At 38.2% G+C, this 23012-nt stretch overlaps 1 protein-coding gene across 1 annotated transcript in view; it reads left to right on the forward strand.

Moving 5' to 3' along the window:
• Positions 1 to 15241: 15241 nt before the first annotated feature.
• Positions 15242 to 23012, forward strand: part of ABCC2 (ATP binding cassette subfamily C member 2) — a 68406-nt gene continuing 60635 nt past the window's right edge. Inside the window, exons 1-2 of the mRNA XM_049645567.1 lie at positions 15242 to 15745; positions 18115 to 18288. Coding sequence (XP_049501524.1) covers positions 15713 to 15745; positions 18115 to 18288 — 207 coding nt within the window. The 5' untranslated portion in view covers positions 15242 to 15712. The remainder of the gene's footprint in view (positions 15746 to 18114; positions 18289 to 23012) is intronic.

Here is a 23012-nt window from a genome sequence, read left to right on the forward strand (position 1 = left end):
TAACAAATTAATGTTTATGAGACTTGAATGCTAGCCTACTAACTGTCAGGTCTTCTACTTTAAGATGCTTCTGGTATATGGTTGTAGTACAGACAGCAATACTCCTAGGCAAACCAGACATACCTGGGATATCCTAGTTCCCAGTTTAAGCATGAGAAAGTTAATTTCTTGAACTTTAATTACCTCGTTTGTAAGTCAAGAATAATGACCATGGATCCTGGTTAAGTAATATATTAAAACACCAAATACGTAGTGAGTACCTGTTAAGTGTTCGTTCTTTTCTTATAGCCTAGCTTTCTAGTGTCAGTCTTTGATAGTTTAAAATCCCTCCCAGGAAGCCAGGCATTGAGTTTTAAAGCTAATACTTTAGCCTTCCACTATGTGAATATAAAAGAAGCATAAGGTAATTCCTACCTTGATTTTATTTTTCACCACTTTAGTCCTGTTTTTAAATATTTACTGATTATTCTCGTAGGTATAAGTTTCTTCTGAACAATTCTATAAGTATTTTGAGGCTAAGAGACCACGTCTTTATATTTTATATATTTCTCGCTGTACTCATCAAATTATATGCTCATGAATTAGTTTGCTAGTGGAAAAAGAGCACTGGATTGGCGGTCCTGACTATATTACTGTCTTTGGTAACTGTGTTGGAGATCTTTTGTTTGCCCCTCCAGATCCACTCTTCACTTTGTCCTGTAAACTGAATCTAGCAACATAAAAGCAGTTACACACTATGACCAAGTAGGATTTATACCAGGAATGCAATGCTGGTTTAACATCCAGAAGTCAAACACCATATTAATAGAATAAACTACAAAAATCACACAATCTTCTCAACACAGAAAAAATATTTGACAAAATCCCATATCCTCTCATAATAAAAACACTCAACAAACTTGGGATAGAGGGAACTTCCTTAATCTGATAGAGTATCTACACATAAAATAAACACACAGCTAACATCATACTTAATACCTAAAATCAGAAATAAGACAAGATGTCCACTTTCACCATTCCTACTCAACATTATACTAAAGTTTCTAGTGAGGGCTTTAGGCAAGAAAAAGAAATAAAAAGCATCCAGATTGGACAAGAAAAGGTAAAACACTTTCTGTTTTTAGGCAACATGATCTTGTATGTAGAAAATTCTAAGGAATACAAACACAAAAAGTTAAATGAGTTTAGCAAGGTCATAGGGTACAATATCAATATACAAAATCAATTGTATTGCTATACACTAGCATAGCAATACTACAGTATACATTGTTAATTAACAGTCTTAAAATGCAGTTAAGAATATAATTTTAGAGTGCCTGGGTGGCTCAGTTGGTTAAGTGTCTGACTCTTGGTTTCAGTTCAGGTCATGATCTCCTGGTTTGTCAGTTCGAACCCCGCACTGGGCTCCATGCTAACAGTGTGGAGCCTGCTTGGGATTCTCTCTCTCCCTCTTTCTCTGCCCCTCCCCCACGTGTGCTGTCTCTGGCCCTAAATAAATAAATAAATAAAACAATTTCATCTATAATAGCATCAAAAAAGAAAATGCTTAGGAATAAATTTAACCAAAGAAGTGCTAGACTTCACATTAAAAACTACAAAGCATTGTTGAAAGAAATTTAAACAGACCTAGCATAAATAAAAGAAATCCCACATTTATATATTGGAAGACAATATTAAGATAGCAGTACTCTCCAATTGGTCTCCAAATTCAATGCAATCCCTTTCAGAATCCCAACTGTGTTTTTTGCAGAAATTGACAAGCTGATCCTAAAATTTATTTGGAAATACAAGAGACCCAGAATAGTCAATCTTGTACAAGAAGAACAATGTTGGAGGACTTACATTTTATTTATTTATTTATTTATTTATTTATTCATTTATTTATTTTAATGTTTTATTTATTTTTGAGAGAGAGAGAGAGAGAGAGAGACAGTGTGAATGGGAGAGGGGCAGAGAGAGAGGGAGACAGAATCTGAAGCAGGGTCCAGGCTCTGAGCTGGCAGCACAGAGCCCAACATGGGACTCGAACTCATGAACTGCGATATCATGACCTGAGCCAAAGTTGGATGCCCAACTGACTGAACCACCCAGGCGCCCCAAGGACTTATATTTTAAAACTTACTACAAAGCTACAGTAATTAAGATAATGTGGTACAGGCATAAAGTTGAATACAAAACTCAGTGCAATAGAATTTAGAGTCCAGAAGTAAACTCATGTTGTCCGCTGATTCTTGACAAGGATGAATTGACAAGACAATTCACTGGGGAAAGAATGGTCTTTATAATAAACAGTGCTAGGACAACTGGATATCCATGTCCAAAAAAGAAGTAAGTTAGAAAAGAAGTAAAGACCTTACTTTACGTGATATACCAAAATTAACTCAAATGGATCATAGACTTAAATAAAAGAGCTAAGACCTAAAACTCTGAGAAAGAAACAGGAGTAAATCTGTGACCTCAGGTTATCTAAAGGCAAAGCTTTAGATATGACATCAAAAGCACAAATTACATAAGGAAAAAAATGGGTAATTTGGACTTAATCAAAATTGGAAACTTAAGTGTCAAAGAATAACATCAAGAAAGTGAAAAAACAACCCACAGAATGGGAGAAAATGTTTGTAAATCATACGTGATAGAGGGCTAAAATCCAGACTATGAAAGAATACTTCACAATAAAAAGACAATCTGGGTGGCTCAGTCGGTTGGGTGGCCGACTTCGGCTCAGGTCATGATCTCACAGCTCCTGAGTTTGAGCCCCATGTCGAGCTCTGTGCTGACAGCTCAGAGCCTGGACCCTGCTTCAGATTCTGTGTCTCCCTTTCTCTCTGCCCCTCCCCTGCTCACGTTTTGTGTCTGTCTGTCTGTCTGTCTGTCTGTCTCTCTCTCTCTCTCTCTCAAAAATAAATAAACATTTAAAAGAACCATATGATCCTGTCAATCAATGCAGAAAAAGCATTTGACAAAATTCAGCATCCTGTCTTAATAAAAACTCTTGAGAAAGTCAGGATAGAAGGAACATACTTAAACATTATAAAAGCCATTTATGAAAAGCCCACAGCTAATATCGTCAATGGGGAAAAACTGAGAGCTTTCCCCCTGAGATCAGGAACACGACAGGGATGTCCACTCTCACTGCTGTTGTTTAACATAGTGTTGGAAGTTGTAGCATCAGCAATCAGACAACAAAAGGGAATCAAGGGCATCAAAATTGGCAAACATGAAATCAAGCTTTCACTTTTTGCAGATGACATGATATTATACATGGAAAACTTGATAGACTCCACCAAAAGTCTGCTAGAACTGATACATGAATTCAGCAAAGTTGCAGGATACAAAATTAATGTACAGAAATCAGCTGCATTCTTATACACTAATAATGAAGCAACAGAAAGACAAACTGATCCCATTCACAACTGCACCAAGAATCATAAAATACCTAGTAATAAACCTAACCAAAGATGTAAAAGATCTGTATGCTGAAAACTATAGAAAGCTTATGAAGGAAACTGAAGAAGATAAAAAGAAATGAAAAAACATTCCATGTTCATGGATTGGAAGAATAAATATTGTTAAAATGTCAATACTACCCAAAGCTATCTACACATTCAATGCAATCCCAATCAAAATTGCACCAGCATTCTTCTCGAAGCTAGAACAAACAATCCTAAAATTTGTATGGAACCACAAAAGATCTTGAATAACCAAAGTAGTATTGAAGAAGACCAAAGTGGGAGGCATCACAATCCCAGACTTTAGCTTCTACTACAAAGCTGTAATCATCAAGACAGCATGGTATTGGCACAAAAACAGACACATAGACCAATGGAATAGAATAGAGACTCCAGAATTGGACCCACAAAAGTATGGCCAACCTAATCTTTGACAAAGCAGGAAAGAATATCCGATGGAAAAAAGACAGTCTCTTTAACAAATGGTGCTGGGAGAACTGGACAGCAACATGCAGAAGAATGAAAGTAGACCACTTTTTTATACCATCCACAAAAATAAACTCAAAATGGATGAAGAACCTGAATATGAGACAGGAAACCATCAAAACCCTAGAGGAGAAAGCAGGAAAAAACCTCTCTGACCTCAGCCACAGCAATTTCTTACTTGACACATCTCCAAAGGCAAGGGAATTAAAAGCAACAAAGAACTATTGGGACCTCATGAAGATAAAAAGCTTCTGCACTGCAAAGGAAACAATCAACAAAACTAAAAGGCAACCAACAGAATGGGAAAAGATATTTGCAAATGACATATTGGACAAAGGGCTAGTATCCAAAATCTATAAAGAGCTCACCAAACTCCACACCCGAAAAAAATAATCCAGTGAAGAAATGAGCAGAAAACATGAATAGACACTTCTCTAAAGAAGACATCCAGATGGTCAACAGGCACATGAAAAGATGCTCGACGTCACTCCTCATCAGGGAAATACAAATCAAAACAACACTCAGATACCATCTCACACCAGTCAGAGTGGCTAAAATGAGCAAATCAGGAAACTATAGATGCTGGCAAGGATGTGGAGAAATGGGAACCCTCTTGCACTGTTGGCGGGAATGCAAACTGGTGCAGCCACTCTGGAAAACTGTGGCGTTTCCTCAAAAAATTAAAAATAGGGGCACCTGGGTGGCTCAGTTGGTTAAGCATTCGACTTCAGCTCAGGTCTGATCTCACTGTTCGTGAGTTCGAGCCCCACATTGGGCTCTGTGCTGATAGCTCAGAGCCTGGAATCCGCTTCAGATTCTGTGTCTCCCTCTCTCTATGACCTTCTCCTGCTCACACTCTGTCTCTCTCTCTCTCTCTCTCTCTCTCTCTCTCTCTCTCTCAAAAATAAATAAACATTAAAAAAAATTAAAAATAGATCTATCCTATGACCTAACAACAGCACTGCTAGGAATTTACCCAAGGGATACAGGAGTGCTGATGCATAGGAGCACTTGTACCCCAATGTTTATAGCAGCACTTTCAACAATAGCCAAATTATGGAAAGAGCCTAAATGTCCATCAACTGATGAATGGATTAAAAAAATGAAATTGTGGTTTATATACACAATAGAATACTACTAGGCAATGAGAAAGAATGAAATATGGCCTTTTGTAGCAACGTGGATGGAACTGGAGAGTGTTATGCTAAGTGAAATAAGTCATACAGGGAAAGACAGATACCATATGTTTTCACTCTTATGTAGATCCTGAGAAACTTAACAGAAGACCATGGGGGAGGGAAAGGGGAAAAAAAAAGTTAGAAAGGGAGAGAGCCAAACCATAAGAGACTCTCAAAAACTGAGAATAAACTGAGGGTTGATGGAGGGTGGGAGGGAGGGAAGGGTGGGTGATGGGTATTGAGGAGGGCACCTGTTGGGATGAGCACTGGGTGTTGTCTGGAAACCAATTTGATAATTTCATATTTAAAAAAATAATAAATATTAAAAAAAAAAGACAATCCTATTCTAAATTTTTATTTAAACTGTAGCTAACATATAGTGTAATATTGGTTTCAGGAGTAGAATTTGGTGCTTTATTACTTACGTATAACACCCAGTACTCATCATAACATGTGCCCTCAATACCCATCATCCATTTAGCCCACCCCCACCCACCTCCCTCTATAAACCCTCAGTTTGTTCTCTATCATTAAAAGTCTCTTGGGGTGCCTAGGTGGCTTAGTCGGTTAGGCATCCAACTCTTGGTTTTGGCTCAGGTCATGATCTCACAGTTCATGGGATCTAGCCCCCATCAGGCTACACACTGACAGCACAGAGCCTGCTTGGGATTCTCTTTCCCTCTCTCTCTGCCCCTCCCCCTCCCCTCAAAACACATAAACTTAAAAAGAGTCTCATGGTTTGCTTCCTTCTCTCTCTTTTTTCCCCCTTTTTATATGTTCATCTGTTGTTTCCTAAATTCCACATATGAATGAAATCATATGGTATGTGTCTTTCTCTGACTTATTTTGCTTAGCATAATACACTCTAACTCCATCCATGTCATTGCAAATGGCAGGATTTCGTTCTTTTTGATGGCTGAGTAATATTCCAGTGTGTGTGTGTGTACCACATCTTCTCTATCCACTCATCAGTTGATAAGACAATCCAATTTTAAAATGGGCAAAGGATTTGTACATAGATTTCACCAAAGAAGGTATGTAGTTGACCAACAAAAACGTGACAAGATGTTCAGCATTATTAGTCATTAGGGAAATGCAAATCAAAACCCCAATGAGATACCACTTTACACCCACTAGAATGACTATAACCGATAAGACTGACCATACCAAGCATTTGCAAGTATGTGGAGCAACTAGAAGTTTCATCTACTGCTGGTGGAAATGTAAAATGGTGAAGCTTCTTGGTAAAATGGTCTGGGGGTTCTTGAAATGTTAAACATAGAGTTGCCATATGTCACAGCAATTCCTCTGTATATACCCAAGAGAATTGAAAACACGTTCACACAAAAAGTTGTATCCAAATGTTCATTAGCACCATCATTGATCTTCTAGAATTAGAGAATAACCATTTTTGCAACCCTTAATGACATAAATCAGTTAAAGACCACCAATACTGAAACCATTAGGTAAAAGGTTGAGTAGGAGCTGAATATCCACATATCGCCAAAGTATCACTCTATAGGTTATTTGCCAGTGATAAAAGTAGGAAGTTAACATTATAATGGAGCTATCTGGTTGTTCCCAACTTAATCCAGTGAACAAACAATACCACAAGAAGTGCAAGAGTGTACTATACTGAAAGACAGGATTTGAGAGGGGAAGAGGTCATTCAGAGTCCACAACTTGTGTTAGGAATTTCAGTTTGGAGGTCTCCAGTGTGCCTCAAGGAAGAGCTAAGAGTTGGACCACCTGGAAGACAGCTGTAACAAAGTGTAATAGTTAGCCATTGATCAAGCAAGAGTGAACTACAAATAGCAGTAACTCATAGGGTGGCCCATTATCCCAGTTTGCTTGGAATTTTTCCAATTTTCCCTTGAAAGGTCCCAGCCTGGGAAACTCCTCAGTGCCAGGCATTTTACCAGCTCAGTGAAATTACCTTTGCATCTTTTCTTCAGTGCTCCCATCCCTGCCCCTCACATCCTGGAAATTAGATGACAAGGAATTGAATAACAAGGAAAAAAGATAAAAGGAATGACACTTCTTTCTAGCAGTGGCTGAGGTCTCTGAGCTAAGAAAATGGGAGGGGCTTTAAAATGAAAGTGAGATTGTTTTGTGGGTGATAGTAATATTCCAAAATTTATTGTAGTAATGGTTGCACAACTGTGAATACGCCAAAAATAATTGAACTGTACACGTTAAGTGGGTGAATTATATAAAAATTTATAACTCAATAAAGCTGTTTTTTTAAAAAATGCATGTGAGATTTAAATTAGATTAGCCTGAACTTTTAGTACCTGAAAGAAACCAAAATGCTATAGGATCTACCTGACATGTGGTCAAGGGCAGGGAAGGCTATATATAGCATGGCTGAAGACAATAGGTAGAAGCAAAATATTGTTTCTTGTTTTCTGTTTAGTTTGCATCTTTCGACAAACTAGCTACACTAGTTTGGATGGATTTCTGTACCCTGCCACCAAGAGTTGTGTTTAAGAAACCTAAGGAATACACATTCTATCTATTCCTGTATAGATGCTAAGTTTCATCCTTCGATAAAAGCACAAAAATTTTATCTTTGGATTGCATTGCTCTGATCCCTCATAGAATGTATGTATGTATGTATGTATGTATGTATGTATGTATGTATTTAAAGTTTATTTACTTATTTTGAGAGAGAGAGAGAGTGTATTCAAGCAGGGAATGGTAAGGAGAGAGGGAGAGAGAGAATCCCAAGCAGGATCCACACTCAGTGCAGAGCCGGATGCAGGGCTCAATCTCAGGAACAGTGAGATCATGACCTGAGCCAATATCAAGAGTTGGATGCTATTAACAATCTCTTGTGTATACTTCCAGAAATTTTAATAATTTACTTGTATTTAATTTCTGGTAAAACTACGTGCTTTTCTATGTGATAATTACTAATATTGCTCCCATGTTCTTTTTTTGTCAGATGTACTTCCCGTTTGGTTGCTTTCATACTAATATTTGTTTTATAAAATTCTCTTAAAAATTAAAGAAAAATGTGCGCATTTCTCTGTGTTCTGATCACTTTCTTTTTGTTTGTTTTTTTGTTTGTTTGTTTGTTTTCGAGGCTCAGAAGAGTATTTTTCTCTCCACTATATACATTTTGCTTCTAGCCCATTTAGTTCTGTTGTTTTATGACCTATCAAGAATATACTTTATGGGATGATATAAATTAAAGACCTAAATTAATTACTTTTTTTCTATATTAGTATGCTGCTGTCCAAAAAACATTATACAATTCATCCTATTCCCTCTAGTTTGTCAAAAGTTAAAGATTATCCTTTGGGTTTACTAGGAACATTATTCTGTACCACCAATAACTTTTACTATTTTTTAAAGTATATACTTTTTTTAAAACTATATGAAACTTTTTAGTAGTTGTCTCTTTCTGGGGGAAGCTTTAAGTCTAATTCAAAGAGTTCATTAATTATTTAAATTATTTTTTTGCAATTTGTTAATTCTTTCAGAAGAGTTTCACTACATTTCAGGTTTTAATTAAAAGGAGTGTAGGTTTATAATAAATGAAAAATATTTTTAAATCAATGTTAATTTACTCATCTGTACATCCTGTTTGGTCTCTGGTTATTCTAAAAATATTTTTGGTTTTAGCAATACAAAAATGTACAGATTATCTTTGGTGGGAGAATTGGGTAGTAATTATCTTATTACTTTATAATTATAGTTTTTAGTTTTTGCTATAGGAGCATGAACTAATAGGCGAAATTTTAAAATATGAAGGGAAAAACAGTCTTTTTTCTGTTACCACTTAAATCTCAAAATCTATATTAAGATATTACACCAGAAAGAAAACTTTTCTTAAGTTTATCTGTAATCATTAACTAAAAGTATACAACTCTTTGGTTATCTTGAACATTGAACTTTTGTAGAGTTTTCAGTTACTTAATGCAGACATGTATTAGTCAACATTTGCTTACTAAGTTGAAATGATACAGCATATTCTTTGCCAAGTCATTCTGATCAAACAGTCTCTCCGACCGAATTATCTCTATGCAATGAATTTAGTATACATACATTGAGATTTTTGGAGACCGTTAGGAAGAGATTTGGGAGAGATCATTTTACATAAGACCAGCAGAGGCAAGGCCAGAATCCAGGTTTCCTGACTCCTTCACATCTTGCAAGATGTCTTTTTTAGTACAGTCTTTGTGTTTTTTTTAATGTTTATTTATTTATTTTGAGAGAGAAGGAAAGAGAGAGGGAGGGGCAGTGAGAGGGAGATAGAAAGAAGGGCATTGAGAGAGGGAGAGAGAGAATCCTAAGCAGGCTCCATACCTTCAGCACAGAGCCCGGTGAGATCATTACCTGAGCTGAAATCAAGAGTCAGACACTCAACTGACTGAGCCACCCAGGTGCCCCTTCAGTACAGTCTTTAAATATCAATGATAACACTAAAGGAGAGAGTTCGCAGAACACCTCTTCTGATAGAATAGGAACATCCTGCAAACTTGCACGTATTTGACATATTCAGATCACATCTTCAGGGCACTAGGACAGCTTGATTTAAAGAAATCCTACAGTGCATCCTCAGGTAAAGGGAATCATCACAGTATTTTTGTTTTTTATGTAAATTGCATATACATTAAATCATAAAATCTTGGAAATCTTCTAGTCAGACCTTCTCCCCAGAGCACGTATCTTTTCTCCAGTGTTCACTACCTCATAAAAGGGTAGAAGGACATCTGACATTCTTACTATACAGATATGAAACATTGTTCTTCATAAATTATGGGATGTAGAATTATTTTCTTAACCTTTCTGAACCTCAGTTGGTGAAATTGTAATAAAAAATACCTACTTCATAAGATTATTATAAGGACAGGGGCACCTGGGTGGCTCAGTTGGTTGAGTGTCCGACTTTGGCTCAGGTCATGATCTCACGGTTCGTGAGTTCAAGCCCTGTGTCAGACTCTGTTTGATAGCCTGGAGCCTGTTTGGATTCTGTCTCCCTCTTTCTCTGCCCCTCCCCCGCTCACGCTCTTGCTCTCTCTCTCTCTCTCTCTCTCTCTCTCTCAAAAAATAAAATAAACATTAAAAGAATGTTTTTAATATTATTATAAGGACTAAAAGAGACAAAACTGTTAGTGTTTAACATAGAAATGTATTCATTATTTAAGAAACCTACATGAGGTTGACATATAATAGATATCCATTAAGCATGAGTTATGTCAGTGCTTGTAAGTCACTGATACAAATATTCAGGTGCTGGAATGATTGCAGACCCCTCTGGCATGCCAGGAAAGATCACCCTTGGGTTACATACTTCTGTTCTTGTTTGAACTACACCTTTTGTGGTTGTCCCACAGTTCTTAGATACTTTTGTTGTTTTTCAGATTAATTTCTCATTGCTTTCCAGTTGTAGCATTCTCTACAGAGATCTCCTCAAGCTCAGAGATTCTTTCCTGTGCTGTGTCCAGTCTACCAACAAGCCCATTAAAGGCCATCTTCCTTTCCATTACAATGTTTTTTTATCTCCAGCATTTTGATTCTTTCTTAGAATTTCTATCTCTTTGCTTACATTGCCCATCTGTTCTTGTATGTTGTCTAGTTCATCCATTAGAGCCTTTAGCATATTAATCATAGTGGTTTTAAGTTCCTAGTCTGATCATTCCCACCTCCCTGCCATATCTGAGTCTGGTTCTGATGTTTGCTTTATCTCTCCAAACTGTGTTTTTTGCCTTTGAGTATGCCTTGCAATTTTTTTCTTGGTAGCTGGACTTGATGTACTGGGTAAAAGGAATTGCTGAAATTGGCCTTTAGTGATGTGGTGACATGTTGGAGGAGAGGAAGTGTTCTCTGGTCCTATGATTAGGTCTCAGTCTTTTAGTGATCTGGTGCCTCCAGACTGTGAACTTTGCAAGTACCTCTCAGCCTCCTCTCTTAGGTGGAACAAGAAGGCTAGAGTAGGCTGGATTTGGGCATTTCTCTCTCTGCAGGTCGGTTAGGCTCTGAGAAAACCCCAATGGGTTAAGTTCTGGTTAAACAGTTCTTCTGAGAGCAGATCTTGTTAAAAACAGAATGCTCTGGTATATTTCAAATGGCTACTTTTCTTCTCTGCCTGCCAGAAGCAAGATGAGATTTTTCTCCAATATTCACTGTGAGAACCTCCTCAAGCTCCTGAAGGTAAAACTCATAAAAATGTTTATAGGGGGGAGCTCCCCTATCACAGAGTCCCCCTGGATTTTTTTTTTTTTTTTGAACCTCTCAGACTTGATGGAGACTTCAGTTGGATTTCAGGCAGAAACTGAGTCATCCAGTGCAGATTTGTGAACAGGGTCCACAAGTAAATGAACAACTTCCTGGAGGGATTCACAGAACTGTTTTCTATTGATTTGATTAAAATATTTGATCAAAATGAGCTGGAGTTGCTAATGTGCTACCTTGGCGGTATGGACATGAATGATTGAGAGACAACATTCTACTTACAGGAACGGCTAATGCCCAAACCATCCTGTCATTCAGTGGCTAACAGACTTTGCAGAGACAATGGCAGAATAACAGTTTCACAACAGTTTCACAATGTGACTCCTAGAACAGTCTTCCCCTCCATGCACTTGCCCAAGTGCAGATGTGGGAAGTCAGCCCTAGGTCACTTTCCTGCATTTTCTACTCTAAGTTATCAACTGGGTGATGTCTACAGTAATGACATTTCAGAAAGACTTTGTCTATGTTGTGCTTTGTTGATGGGGGGTGGGAGGGAGGGGAGGGTGGGTGATGGGTATTGAGGAGGGCACCTTTTGGGATGAGCACTGGGTGTTGTATGGAAACCAATTTGACAATAAATTTCATATATTGAAAAAAAAAAGCCCTTAATAAATTGTTTACTTACTTAAAAAAGAAAAGTTCTCAAAATAAGATAAAAACAGAGAGGAAGACAAACCATAAGAGACTTAGATACAGAGAACAAACCGAGGGTTGCTGGTGTGGTTTTGGGTGGGGGGATGAGCTAAATGGGTGATGGGCATTAAGGAGGGCACTTGTTGGGATGAGCACTGGGTGTTATATGTAAGTGATGAATCACTAAATTCTATTCCTAAAATTGTTATTACACTCTATGTTAACTAACTTGGATTTAAATTAAAAAACAAACCAAAAAAAAAAAAAAAAGGAAAGAAAGAAAAGAAAAACTCAGTGACTCTGTGACTCAGACACTAAGACTCTCTATCAGTTGGTAAATTACAGTTCAGCATTCCCCACCCCAGTAAATTGTGATTCTCTGCATTTGCCTGTCTGCCTGTCTGTCTCTTCAATTTGGGGGACAGCAGTTTGCTCTGTGACCTTACTTCTCTTACTGATCTAAGAAGAATTGTTGATTTTTCAGTCTGTCCAACATTTTACTTGTTAGGATGGAATGGTAAATGCCAAACTCTTTACATGCCAGACCCACCCACTTCTTCTTTCATTTGATAATACATCATATGTTTACCCTATCCGTGTCAGTAAATATCCTAAAACCTAAGCATTTGTTTTGGTGAATATTTAGATCCTCCACCCTCCCTTTTTTTTGGCTACTCAAAATGTTTTAAGCACAAATGAGTACAAATTCTGCTTGTTTTAAAACATGATTACAATTTTTATCAGTCACTTTTTGTTCCTCTTATTTGCAGTAGACACCACAGGGAGTTTACATTTTATAAGTAGAAAATAATTCCACTCACACCATACCTCTCATTAGGCCCTCTCTTCAGTCTCAATGAACATTTCCAAGCATAGCCAATTTGCTTTCATAACTACTTGCTAGACATGTTCAGTCAATATCCATCTGCTAGAAAGAAGAGGATTGACATCATTGTCAAAGACTAACTCAGACATTTAATTGGATGTCTGTATGCTAGTTTTTTCATACTTGAGAGAGATTGTCATTACACTATTGTCAACAAAGGCAAAAGCCAGGATTTATAAAAAAGAGAGACAGGAAAAGAGGCAAACACACAGTTTAGGGAGAGTGAGAGTTTATTCCTGATTAAACTAACTAGTTGGAGGGCATCAAAGAGGCCAGTATGGGAAGTCTAGTGTTGAGCAGGCTGTCATCAGGGAACACAGCTGCAGGCATCGATGAGTTTTCTGAAAATCCCTTAGAGTTTGGCCGTGGAGCTTGTGTGACAAGTTGTCTAGTGTCTGCCAATGTGTCCTTAGCATCACCACTTTAGGTGAGCCAGGTTCGTGTTATTTGTTTCTCTCATCAGAATTTCTCATTTCACCTCTTTGGTCAAAGTAGCTCCCAAAGGAATGGATTCAGTCATGAGGATTTCATTCTTTTTTTGACACAATATTTTCAGTTGGATGTCTACTGGGAATAATGGACACATGTCATGTAATCATTCTGATATTTAACCGTGGAAACAGGCAACAAATCTGAGGACAATCACAAATCCATAAGGAATAAGGAGTGGCTAGCTGACTCAGTTGGTAGAGCATGTGACTCTTGATCTTGGAGTTGTGAGTTCAAGCCCCACGCTGAGTATAGAGATTACTCACATAAATAAATAAATAAATAAATAAGAAAAAACATTTTTTTTAAGTCTAAAAAAACCCCCCAAAACAAATCCATTAGAAACACTTGGCACCATGTTTTTATCCAGGTTTTATTTATGGATTTATACATTTATGTGGCAAGTATGGCAATACCATCTAATTACATAAGAATAGTTTAGTATGTGTATATTGAGGAACTAGAAAATGTTTATGGTAAACATAGAAAATTTCTGTCCACGTGTATTTGAACACCCCAAGTTCTAAGTCATTCACTGAACTGAATGACTGTCCTAATAAAAGTTACACATCTTTCAGATGCTAATAATTCACAACATACCCACTGGTACTAGTGGTAAATGTTATTATCATTTGTGAGTTTAAGGTAACCAAATGGATAGTTAACCTTAGGCCAGGCATTAAAGTCTACATTAAATATATAGGTATGGGGGCACCTGGATGGCGGCTCAGTCAGTTAAGCATCTGACTTCGGCTCAGGTCATGGGTTCAAGTCTCTAGTCGGGCTCTGTGCTGACAGCTCAGCTTTGGATTCTGTGTGTCTCTCTCTCTCTGCCCACACCCTCTCACACTCTGTCTCTCTCTCTCAAAGAATAGATAAACGTTAAAAAAATTAATATATATGTGTATGTATGTATGTATACATTAAAGTATAAATACTCGTTTGTTAATTACTCTCTGTAGATGGTCTGTATATACTCACAGAACAAAGAAGTGTTTTTTTGTGTTAGTGACCAAAATGGTTTCACATGATCCCCCAAATAATGGCATCTGTACTTTAATATGTTGGCAAGCATGTATGGCTGCTGTTAATTTCGGGTACCCTGATTTTACTGTATTCTTTTTTTTTTTCAATATATGAAATTTATTGTCAAATTGGTTTCCATCGGGTACCCTGATTTTAAAAGAGCATTTGCTTTTCTAGGGGAGGGGCTAATGGGGAGTTGTTGTCTACTGGGTATAGAGTTTCAGTTGGGCAAAATTTCCCAATTTCAGTTGGGAAAAGTTCTGGAGAGCGGTTGCACAACAATGTGAATATACTTAACACTCCTGAACTGTATACGCTTAGAAATGGTTGGATGGTAAAATTTCTGTCATGTTTTTTACCACAATACAAAAAGATTGCTTTCAAATATTATTGCGTAATACCTGATAATTATGGGGAAAAAAATCAGAAAATATAGACAAGCAAAAAGGAAAATCACGCACAACTCTAACAGCTAAGGTTAACATTTGGTTGCATAACGTATATTTACGTATAGGTTCACACTGGATATACTATTTTATAACCTGAGTTTTTCAAATAAAGTTTATACTATTTTTGAACTTTTAATTTAAAATCCAGAAGAGTAGGACATTTCTCATTCCTATAAATTCTAAGGCCTTAAAACAGAAGTAAAACTGCATGTTTAAAGATAATTGCCCCTCCATGGACACTTCTCTTTTTAGGTCATATGTCTTCAAGAGAAGGAAAGGCTCCTTCTCTCCCGAGTTGTCTGCCAGCTCTGCTGACATTTTTCTTGTTTTTCTTTTTTTTCAAAAATTTTTAATGTTTATTTTTTATTTATACTTGAGAGAGAGAGAGTGTGAGCAGGGGAGGGGCAGAGAGAGATGGAGACAGTATCTGCAGCAGGCTCCAGGCTCTGGGCTATCAGCACAGAGCCAGACACAGGGCTCAAATTCACAAGCAGGGAGATCATGACCTGAGCCGAAGTTGGACACTCAACCAACTGAGCCACCCAGGCATGCCTCTGCTGACATTTTCCAGTGATTCCTTTTACATAAGACCATACCTACAGTGGCTTCTGGTTCTTTGGGGGATGGTGAGTCTACCTGCCCCTGGGGCCCCTCAGTCACAAGTCTAGCTACTGAGATAATGCAAATAAATATCTGAGCAAGTTAATGAGTAAGCTGTTAGGATGAAAGGTCAGGAAACATGATTTTATCTGGAATGTCAGAATGGGAGATAACATCCCAAACTGCAACTTGAGTCCACCTTCTCTGAGGAAGACTTAATAAGAAACAACAGAGTCACAAAAGAGCCTTCATTCCAGAAGTGCTCCAGGAATCATGCTGGAGAAGTTCTGCAACTCTACATTTTGGGTGAGAAATACTACTTCTCTTCACTGTTGACTCTTCTCAGACTCAGAACAAATAGTAGATGAACCTCAAGTGGCTACCAATAAGAACCAGAAAAGTTAGATGTGCAGGTGGTCTAAACCTCAGGATTTGGTTTTGTTTCTTCTAGGGTTTGTTTGTTTGTTTGTTTGTTTTGTTTTGTTTTGTTTAATTTTTTTTTCAACGTGGTTTTTTTTTTTTTTTTTTTTTGGGACAGAGAGAGACAGAGCATGAACGGGGGAGGGGCAGAGAGAGAGGGAGACACAGAATCGGAAACAGGCTTCAGGCTCCGAGCCTTCAGCCCAGAGCCTGACGCGGGGCTCGAACTCACGGACCGCGAGATCGTGACCTGGCTGAAGTCGGACGCTTAACCGACTGCGCCACCCAGGCGCCCCTGTTTGTTTGTTTAAGAGAAGATAAGTCATAATATCTCCAGAGGACATTCTATGTGGGAGAGGTAACATATTCTCTAACATAAGTTTATTATATCCTAGACTCTTTTTTTTATTTTGAAAATTTTCTTAATCTTTATTTTATTTTTGGCAGAGAGAGAGACAGAACATGAGCAGGGGAGGGGCAAAGAGAGAGAGGGAAACACAGAATCTGAAGCAGGCTCTAGGCTCCAAGCTGTCAGCACAAAGCCTGATGTGGGGCTCGAACTCACAAACCATTAGATCATGGCCTCAGCCGAAGTCAGACGCTTAACCGGCTGAGCTACCCAGGTGCCCCTCCTAGACTCTTTTCTCAAACTAGCTAGCTGCAAAATCATCTTCTCTAAAGAGAAATAGGGAAAGGACTTCCAATCTCAACAATATTAGGAGGGAAAGTTGTTGTGGGGTTTGTGGGGTGAGAGGAAGAAGAGGAGACCCTGGTTGAGTTTTGTCGAAGCATGCTGAGGTTGAAGTGATAGCTATATGTTCTAGAGGACCTGGCAGTTAGGGGTGTGGAGTGGAAGTTGAGGCCAGGGATGCAGATTTGGGTGTCACGAGTACCAAGACCATTTTGGAACCATTAGAGCAGAGAATTTCAAGGCAGACAGGGTGAGCAATAGTTACTAAATGGCTTAGTGGAATAGAAAATGAGAAGGAACCTAGGATTTAATGATTCTGTGAAAGTGTGGTCTTCAAATGCCTAGCACAGGACCAGAATCACATGGAGGGCTTGTTAAAATAGTTTAAATATCTTAGGTTATTCTTCTGAATTCTAAAGTTAGAATCTCTTGGTGGAGAGATAAGAAGAGTAAGAATGAGATAGCAGAGTTAGCATTCCCATCTTAGAAAGAACCTGGGCCCCAAGGGCCTCAGGCTAGGACCTCCATGCCACAGGCAGGTGGGGCTTAATAGGCCCCAGGATCTCAGCAGGCCATCTTTTTTTTTTTTTTTTAAATATTTATTTCTTTTTGAGAGACAGAGAGAGCGCGAGAGGGGGATGGGCAGAGAGAGAGGGAGACAGAGGATCCAAAGCAGGCTACACGCTGACAGTGGTGAGGCTGATGCCGAGTTTGAACTCATGAACTGTGAGATCATGACCTGAGCCCAAGTCAGGTACTCAACCGACTGAACCACCCAGGTGCCCCTCAGCAGGGCATCTTTGGAGAATTCTGAGAATATCTGACAGAGCTCTTGGTCAGGGCACCTCAATGTTTTCTTTAAAGAGTCTGTGCAAACAACTATACAAAAACAATTTGAAAATATTTATAAGGAGAGAAAAATTACCCCTTACAAGACTGAGAAATAAGAACTGGTGTTCCCACCCTCACTTCCCAAGACACTTCTACCTATTACAGAAAGTAAAGACTACAGACCTGCTGGGAACGAGCCTCCCATCCGATAGTGCCTTTGCAGCTCCTGTGCCAACAATCCCTTCAGGTTCCGATCACTATAAGCCCCTCTGGCTCAAAGGAGGCTAAATGTCATAGTGTGACTAAAGCATCCTGCTGGCTGCATGTTGGAACATCTGTCAGGGAGCTTAATCAGTGCTAAAAAGTAGAAGAAGAACAAGTTTCTATATCCCAGGGAACTGTTTGAATTGAGGAACTGTCCATTCCTCTTCTTCCCGCAACCTGGCAAATGCACTAGTGAAGTTTCCTTAGAAGAGCTGGTGGAGAAATTCGCCTAGAAAGAAAGGCTTTTTAAGGTTGGGTTGGCCAGAAAAGTCACTGTCATTAAATGTTGAAGCTATATCAATGGAAATAAATAGGAAAATGCAGCTAGTTAAAGGGTCAGGCCAGATACGGATGTAGAACTGAGTTAAAATTGTTTGGAAACGGGTCGGAGGGGAGGGTGGTCTCGCACTGGTTTTCTGTCTTCAAAACATGAGTATATTCCACAATCCTTCCGTTTTTGGTCCCCCAGAATTCTTCATTCCTGGATAGCCCAGAAGCAGATCTGCCACTTTGTTTTGAGCAAACTGTTCTGGTGTGGATTCCCTTGGGTTTCCTTTGGCTCCTGGCCCCTTGGCAGCTTCTTCGTGTATACAGAACCAAGATCAACAGATCATCTATCACCAAACTCTACCTTGCTAAGCAGGTATGGGAACTCCACTATTTTCAAACTAATTACTTGGTGCACAATAGAGACATTTTGTTGGTGGTTAAAGTGTCTTCTTCCCTATTTTTAGCCAGCTTTCTTGAGACAGGTGCTCACTGGCCCCTTGCCATATTTCTTAGTTAAGGTGACTTTAATTTTTACGCAATGATAGTGACTCTTAAATCTTATTGATATCAGACTCTTTAAACACCAATAATGAGTAATCGATCAGTCTAATAGTTATTTTTAATATTTGAGAAACAAATACTGGATGACCTGTCTTGAGGCTATTCTAATAAATCAGGAGACTACAATTCAGTTGGCACCTACAATGAGGTGGAAATAAAACGTGTCCTCTGCACAGTTCAGGCAATCCAACCATCACTCATCTCCCATAACTTGGGTCTGAAATAAGGCTTCCATTTTCCCAAAGTCTTCCATGAGTCTGGACAGTCACTGACAGTAGAGTGAGGTAGGGTGAGTGCTCCCAGGCATATACCTGAGTAGGGAAATATGGAAGGAACAGGAGCTGCGGGAGAGAATCCAGCAAGAACTAGGGGAGAAGCCCCTCAGCCAATGGCACTGATTAATGCAGAAAGGGTCTTGTGGGAACCGAGACATTCAACTGAGGTTGCAAAGTCAACTCACAGGGTATTATGCTAAATGAAATTAGTCAGAGAAAGACAAAGATCATATGACTTCACTCATATGTGGAATTTAAGATACAAAACAGATGAACATAGGAGAAGGAAAGCAAAAATAATACAAAAACAGGGAGGGGGACAAAACATAACAGACTCTTAAATGCAGAGAACAAACTGAGGATTGCTGGAGGGGCTGTGGGTAAGGGGATGGGCTAAATGGGCAAGAGGCATTAAGGAGGACACTTGCTGGGATGAGCACTGGGTGTTGTACCTAGGTGATGAATCACTGGATTCTACTCCTGAAATCATTATTGCACTATATCATAACTAATTTGGATGTAAATTTTAAAAATTTTTAAACGATTTTAAAAAAAGAAGAAAAAAAGCCACCTCATAAAATCCACCATCTGCTTTTTTCACTGGTTTGTTATTGTTTGTTTGTTTGTTTGTTTTTCCCTATCTGTCCTGATCCTTAAACAGGGTTTTTAAAATGCCAATTAGATTTAATGTTCTATGAGCACACATACCAATGACATCAGATTACCTGGAATCTACAAGGAAGAAAGGAACTTGGCCAACCGAAATGGGATTTTTTGTGACTCTCCAAGGCAGGGGCTGGTGGTGAGTTTTGTTGGACTCTGGATAGGAATGAACAGTCCCCAAGAGTGGGGGCAAGGTTGCTGTCCTCTTTGCTGACTCAAGTGCCAAGCACAGCTTAGCACTCAGTATGAATTTGTTGAATGTTAATATTAAATGCAGTCTAGAAGTAGGGATCAAATCAAGAATGTGTTACATTCTGAACATTGAATAATACGCTTTAATAACCTTAAAAATAAGTCAGAGCTTTTTGTTAGAAAATCAGTCAACTGTCTTTTTATTGGGCTTCCAAGATAAGGCTGGGTAATGAGTAAATCAGTACCCTATCCTAGTTATATTTGTTAATGTTTAAAAACAGCTTTATTGAAATGTAATTCACAACCATACAATTTACCCACTTAAATGCTATTTTGTAAGCATATTTATATGTGTAACCATCACCACAATCAATTTTAGAACAGAAAGAAACCCCTATCTCCCCATCCTCCTTAGCCCAAGCAACCACTAACCATTTGCTGTCTCTATATTTTCCCTATTTTAGACATTTCATATAAATGGAATCTTAAAATAATATGTGGTCTTCTATGATGGCTTCTTTCAGTTAGCACAAGGTTTTCACGGTTCACTCATATTGTAGCATGTATGAGTGCATCATCCCTTTATATGACTGAATAATATTCCATTATACGGGTATATGGGTATACAGGTATATCACATTTTGCTAACTTTTATAAATATAAATCCCTATAGAGGAAAAGAAAATCAATGTATTACTTTTTTTTTTTTTTCTGTAGGTAATAATTCACTTACCCTTGCTCATAGTCTCAGGAGTTCCATTCACAATTTATACTTTCCTTTTTTGTCCTCTACCCTGAGAGTGACAAGCACAAATTAGATTCCTCTTGAAAATTTCAAAATAACTGGTCTCTTCTCTGAACAGTCGAAGTATAATTCCTCACACAGTAAAACTTTACTTCTTCTATGAGAACCTTCTTCTTGGCTCATTCCTCAACTTGATTTTATTTCTCCATTTCCTCTTCCACCTGCTTTTGGGCTATTTGTTTCTGACTTTCCTGAACTGTCTGCACTTGTCTGAAATAAGTCAGATTGCTTGACCAGGGTGAGAGATTCTACACATTTATTTGCTTGCTTAAATGTGCATTCTTACTGAAAGGATCTGATGCACAGTAGGTAATTGAATGAACTGAATTACAAAATCAATGAGTGAATGAGCTCATATTCAGACCCAGGGAAACAAAAGAGGAATTTGGTTCTGGAGTTTGTGGAAATTCTGAGGTCAAAGCAAGATGTGCAGCAACAGCAAAAATAAACTTGGTGTTGACCCAGTGAAACATGGAAATCATCTTTAAGTGATTGCATAATATAGCATAGAAGATTGCCAGGCTTGTTCTGAAAAGTTTCAGAGAGCAGGATCAAGACTAAGTGGGTGGAGGTTATTCCAGGGAAGCCCACTTTGGCTAAATATATTAAAGGACTTTCTAATAATACTAACTTTCTGAAAATAGAATAGACTGCTGGGAGTTATATTCCCTGAAAATACTGACACTGAAGTTAGACACTTATCTTCCAGGGAAGTGGTAGAAATAGACATGTATAATGAATAGAAGATTAAACCAGAGTGCTTGTCATTCGTAAAGCTCTGGGAAAAGGAGGACCTTGCAAAGATGGAGAGATATTAAATATGGCCAGACTACTCTCCTTTTCTTTCTTTCTTTGTTTTTAATACTAGTGAGATTGTGTCTCTTTAAAGTTTAGTAAACTCCATGTGTGCTTGAAGCTCCTCCAATAAATCAGAGATCAGGGACAAAGACCACTTAAGGACATGGTAATCATTATAAACAATGATAATATTTCCCTGATCCTATTTAGTAAAAGTGTGCGTGTACTTCTGATTATAAAAACAATGCATGGTTATTGTAGAAGGTTTGAGAGAAATAGGAAGAAAATTAAATCTATTTATAATTGTTATCACTCCTATTAACTCCTATTATACTCCTATTAACATTTGGTATGTTTCCTGCCACTCTCTTAAAAAAAAAAATGAAAAGCAGAAGTCTCTTTCTCACCCCTCTACCCTCCAGTATCATTCTCTAGAGGCCTTCATTTAAAGGCCATATTTCGATGGTTATCTCCATATCGCAAATTATGTGTTTATACCTGTATTTCTTGATTTATCACCTTCAAAAAAGATCCATTTCTGTCCTCTGTGAAAGACAAGGAATTTGGTTAACTGACCCTACCTTCAGCTTCCTTTTTCTTCTTCTTCCCTTTCTCTCAGTCTTCTCATTTCGTATGACTGTTTTCAGTTTTTCTGTTGGTTACCTTCATTCCTAAAAATAATCTGCCATCAATTTTAGATTCTACATCTTGATGCCCCTTTTGTGTAAAATGAGAGAATTAGAAATTAGAAATTAGAAATTTCTTGGATATGGAAAACATCCTCAAATGAAATTTTCAGAGAGCAACTCTCCTTGCTTTCTGACATTGTTCTTCTGGATATGGAATGCTAGCTTCAAAACAATTTAAAAAAAAAAACAACTCTGAAGATGTTGCTATATTTTCCCCAACATCCTGTGCTACTGAGATAGAATTCTTCTCATTTCTTGTTATCCTCTCTAGAAGCTTTTATCCTCTTTATTCTTTATGTCCTGAAATTTCATGAGTCTGTTTACATGGGTCTTTTTTCATTCAGTGGGTTCTACACTTTCAATCTAAAGACTCGTGTCTTTCTTATCTCAGAGAAATTTTCATACATTACTTCTTTCATTTCCTTTCCTCCAATTTTGAAATTCCATCTTTTCAGAACTATGTTTAGGTGGATTTTGAACACTGCATTGATTTTCCTTCTCAACTTCTCTCTCTCTTTTTAAATTTCTTTTTCTTGCTTCACCTAAGTTCTTTTTAAATGTTTATTTTTTTTATTGTTTTTTTAACATTTATTTACTTTTGAGACAGAGAGAGACAGAGCATGAATGGGGGAGGGTCAGAGAGAGGGAGACACAGAATCTGAAACAGGCTCCAGGCTCTGAGCTGTCAGCACAGAGCCCGATGTGGGGCTTGAACTCATGGACCGCGAGATCATGACCTGAGCCGAAGTCAGCCGCTTAACCGACTGAGCCACCCAGGCGCCCCGCTTCACCTAAGTTCTAAGATATTCCCCAATTTTTTCTTCCAGTCATCGTAACGAGCCTTTATTTTCACAATCATAGGTTTGGTTTCTAAGAATTATTCTTAATTTCTGAATATACTTTTTTTTAATGTTTATTTTTTTTTTGAGAGAGAGAGAGAGAGCAGGGGAGGGGCAGAGAGAGACAGAGACACAGAATCTGAAGCAAGCTCCAGGCTCTGAGCTATCAGCACAGAGCCCGACGCGGGCCTTGAATTCATGAGCTGTGAGCTCATGACCTGAGCCAAAGTCAGATGCCCAACCAACTGAGCCACCCAGGCACCCCTACCTTTTTT

The sequence above is a fragment of the Panthera uncia genome, chromosome D2, assembly GCF_023721935.1.
Source record: "Panthera uncia isolate 11264 chromosome D2, Puncia_PCG_1.0, whole genome shotgun sequence".
Lineage (NCBI taxonomy): Eukaryota > Metazoa > Chordata > Mammalia > Carnivora > Felidae > Panthera > Panthera uncia.